The sequence below is a fragment of the Tachysurus fulvidraco genome, chromosome 7, assembly GCF_022655615.1.
Source record: "Tachysurus fulvidraco isolate hzauxx_2018 chromosome 7, HZAU_PFXX_2.0, whole genome shotgun sequence".
In the NCBI taxonomy this organism is placed as follows: Eukaryota; Metazoa; Chordata; class Actinopteri; order Siluriformes; family Bagridae; genus Tachysurus; species Tachysurus fulvidraco.
In genome coordinates, this window is record NC_062524.1 from 29,861,533 (window position 1) to 29,865,528 (window position 3,996).

General features: G+C 42.9%; 1 protein-coding gene across 2 annotated transcripts; it reads right to left on the reverse strand.

Annotated features, from left to right (window-relative positions):
- Nucleotides 1-593: 593 nt before the first annotated feature.
- cldnd1b (claudin domain containing 1b) lies at nt 594-3,783 on the reverse strand. Of its 2 annotated transcripts, XM_047815958.1 has the most exons (6): nt 3,673-3,767; nt 2,787-2,831; nt 2,399-2,706; nt 2,141-2,248; nt 1,825-1,962; nt 594-1,271 (listed from the first exon to the last, which is right to left on the reverse strand). In XM_047815958.1, the coding sequence occupies exons 3-6, from the start codon at nt 2,670-2,672 to the stop codon at nt 1,051-1,053; spliced, it is 741 nt and encodes a 246-aa protein (XP_047671914.1). In that variant the 5' UTR covers nt 2,673-2,706; nt 2,787-2,831; nt 3,673-3,767; the 3' UTR covers nt 594-1,050. The 2 variants fall into 2 exon arrangements, with proteins under 2 accessions (XP_047671914.1, XP_027004138.2); XM_027148337.2 differs by having other exon boundaries at nt 2,399-2,831; nt 3,673-3,783.
- Between the last annotated feature and the right edge of the window lie 213 nt (nt 3,784-3,996).

Here is a 3,996-nt window from a genome sequence, read left to right on the forward strand (position 1 = left end):
AGTGTGAAAGTGGCTTTAACCGAGTGAGATGTGGGAAGCTGAGGCGGGGGAAACAAAGCACACATGGTTGTTGGGGATCTTTGTTTCGGCGGCGGCGCTCGGATGCTCGTATCTCAAAAATTTCTTCGTATCTCAAGGCAAGAATCTGGTCGAATCACAGCTTGTATCTCAAAAGATCCGTATGTCAAAGCGCTCGTATCTCGAGGTATCACTGTACTGCAATAAAGTGGACAAAACTAAGAGGATTCACAACAATCACAGGAAATAAATTCAGCTGAATATTTATCCTAATGTTGCTACTGGACTCGTCATGAACCCCGACTGCAGTCCGCAAAACGTGTCAAGTTCACTTCAGGTAAAAATCACAGCAGTAAAAATAAAACTTGAGCACGAAGAGACTCGGTACAGTTCTGTACGTCACACAGAATAACTGCTTACGGTGTGATATAATTGCTGTTTATATCAAACACTCTTTGCATCACAAGAAATCTGAGGTCATTTTTTTTTAGCTCATTTTCCACCATCAAGGGGCAGAGCTTATTTTAAGGGCCAGAAAAACATCACAGAGACTTTAATTAAAAGATGAAACAATATCATTCCAGATTTTTTTGCTTTAACTCTAAAATTCTATAAATATTACAGCTTTAAAAACACTTTTACACACTTTCTTGTAAGTTACAGAAATGCATTTCGATATTCTGTGATGGGATTAAAGAACATGATGTTCTGTGTAGTGGTATTGGGGATTCTGCTGTATGATGGTGTTTAGTGGTGAATAAGGCAGTAATGAGGAGATTATAAACACATTATAAAGCCTCAGTAGTTCATCACTAAGGTAACTCCTCAGGTTAGGCTTTATGTGGTTACTGATGTGACTCCTGAGGGGGTTCCTCAGGTTCCTCCACTGATAACTCATCAGGTGACTCCTAAGATGACTTCAGAATACACTTCATGTGATTTCTCAGGCGACTCCTCAGGTGAGTTGTGTATGTGATGTGTTTGAGTCTGAGATGTACAGTATGTGGAAGCCGTGTTGCAGTTCTGTGTGAATTACGCCACCCTGTAAGCAGTCATGCGAGTGTAGTTCTTGCGGTGGCTCCTGGCAGCCCACATGAACAGAGCAGCAGCCATCATCTGCAGTGGGGAGGAGACCAGGGCCAGGTAAAGGGACCAGCCCAGAGATGAGTCCACGCCCTCGGGCCACTCCAATACTTGGTGCAGCAGATCCACTCCTGCCAGGAAACAGCACACCGTCGCCAGAGAGCACAAACCTGCAGGGGCAGAGAAATATATATAAACACGTTCATATAAAGTGTGTGTGTGTGAGTGTTTGCGTATGTGTGTGTGTGTGAGAGTGTGTTTGAGACAGAGTGTGTGTGAGTGTGTGTGAGTATGTGTGTGAGTGTGTGTGTGTGTGAGTGTGAATGTGTGTGTGTGTGTGTGTGTGAGAGTGAATGTGTGTGTGTGAGAGTGAATGTGTGTGTGTTTGAGTGTGAGAGTGTGTGTGAGTGTGAGAGTGAATGTGTGTGTGAGTGTGTGTGTGAGAGTGAGTGTGTGTGTGAGAGTGAGTGTGAGTGTGTGTGAGAGTGTGAGAGTGAATGTGTGTGTGAGAGTGAGTGTGTGTGAGAGTGAGTGAGTGTGTGTGTGTGTGTGTGTGTTTGAGTGTGAGAGTGTGTGTGTGTGTGTGTGAGTGTGTGTGTGAGTGTGTGTGTGAGAGTGTGTGTGTGTTTGAGTGTGTGAGTGTGTGTGTGAGTGTGTGTTTGTGTGTGTTTGTGTGAGTGTGAGTGTGTGAGTGTGTGTGTGTGATTGTGAGTGTGTGTGTACCTGCCAGTAGGTGTAACAGTCCTACAAACAGTGTGGGTGTGAGGCTGCGACAGAGACAAGCACACACTCCGACCAGAGCGGCCAGAAACACCAGGCCGAGAGACACCAGTGGGAAGACGAAGCGACATCGCCACAGAGCTGACACACACACACACACACACACACACACACACACACACACACACACACACACACACAGTTATAGAGGATACAATGTTAAAGCTTATGGATAGTTATTAAAGGATAACATGACGACTAACACACTAAGCTATAAATGAGTCATATAGAGAAGATAAACATTAATATTGACACCCACCTGTGCGCAGAAAATCCTCCACACTGCTGCTGTTATTTGGATGTTTGTACTTGACTTCAAACTGCTGAGCTAAAGTAAAGGCCTTACATTCAGACACCACCTTAGAGTCTAAACACAAAGAAAATGAGGAATAACGTTTTACTGAAGCTCACGTGAGCACAAATATCACATTATCATCAGGGGACATTAATATCACAGACAGCTGCTTTAATATCTCACACGGCTGCTTTAATGTCAAACACACAGTAGTGTCCTCACCTGGCTGAGACCAGAGGATGCAGCGCCACCACAGCCCCAGAGAGCCATTGATACGGAACAGAGCTGTACTGTACTGCACCTCCATCACATCCTCGCCCATGAAGTCCTCCTTCAGTTTCTGCAGGTCTGAGCCGTTGTTAGCGTCGTTGCTGGTCGGTGGACTGCGGTACTGGTACCAGTGCTGCGTCCCGACGGCCACGGAGAGGTAGACGCTGGCCAACAGGCTCAGCACAGAGCCGATCACTAACGCCGTGGCGTAGCGGTTATCCACCATGTTTACGCTCCTGTATGATGCTCTAACACACACGCTGTAATATAATTTGTCAATTTACTACAGTGAGCATTAAATATCACTGTGTCATGATAACGTCAGGAATAATCAGCGTACGTATCGCTCTACTCTTCTTCTCCAGGAGTCTGGACACGGACTGATCTGTTGAGAGAAAACAGGAAATACTACAGATTAAATTCAGTAAAAAGACTTTATTTGTTGCACAGTGTGGAGAAATTTCTGTGTTACAGCAGCAAAGAAAAAATGTGCAAATATAAAGTAATAAAGAAATAATATAAATAAATAAAGTCCCCGGGGGGGACTGGGGTAGGGGTGTGGGGATAGGTGCGGGGGGTGGTGGTTTGTACTGGGGCAGGGGTGTGGGGACTAGGGCAGGGGTGTGGGGACTAGGGCAGGTGTGTGGGGACTAGGGCAGGTGTGCTGCTCCCTACATAGTGCACTACACTTACATCCTGACGCCGTTTGGGACACAACCCGAGGCTATAAAACACACCTCTGACTGAAGAACAACGCTAAAAAGGTTCTGATTATAATTTACACACTTTATAGAAAAAACGTGAAATTAACTTATTGTATAAAATAATGATAAAATAATTATTATAACAAAATAAAATAGATATAAAGGAAACAACGGAAACACTATCAGTGAGTTAAAGTAGTGTTTATTTACATGTAAATAATAAATTATATCGTCAGTGTTCTCTGTGTGATCTTTCTTTATAAATTAATAAAAGTATTTTTCATTTAAAGTTTATAATTTAACAACAGACACATCCACAGTGTTAGCATTGCTAAGCTAAACCATGCTAAGCTAAACTATGCTAAACTACATAGCTACATCTCTGACTGATTCCGATTGATCTGTAGTTTTCACTGAACGTTAATTAGGCACTTATTACACAACTGAGCTGAAATCTGGATACTTTAACCTTTTATAACGTCTCACAGTTCTGTGTTTATATCACAGTGAACATTTACTCACCGCCTCGGGGTTAAGTGTCAGTCCGCTTCTGGTTTCACTCTGACCACACAAACAACTAGCCACGGGCCGAATCTCAAACCGCTCTGTGCTCCCTACATCTGTGCACTTCAGCTGCACTCCATGTACCGGCTGTAAGACCCTATCTAGTGCACTTTGTATCTAACATGAGGCTAATGGGACTGGAACCGAAATATATCTCTTAAATAAAGTAGAAAGTTTTATTGAAATAACGTTTAAATTAAACAAATTTCTATTTGTATCTTTAAGGTTAAACTTAATTTAGTCAAATTAACTACTTAACATAATGAATAAATAAAACACTTT

What these genes read in the sequence shown, in the direction of transcription:
- cldnd1b (XM_027148337.2), bottom strand. Translation starts at nt 2,672, where the DNA reads ATGGTGGATAACCGCTACGCCACGGCGTTAGTGATCGGCTCTGTGCTG. An exon ending in CATCCTCTGGTCTCAGCCAG is followed by an intron (nt 2,249 to 2,398) that starts GTGAGGACACTA and finishes CTTTGTGTTTAG; the next exon opens with ACTCTAAGGTGGTGTCTGAA. An exon ending in ACTGTTACACCTACTGGCAG is followed by an intron (nt 1,272 to 1,824) that starts GTACACACACAC and finishes CTGCCCCTGCAG; the next exon opens with GTTTGTGCTCTCTGGCGACG.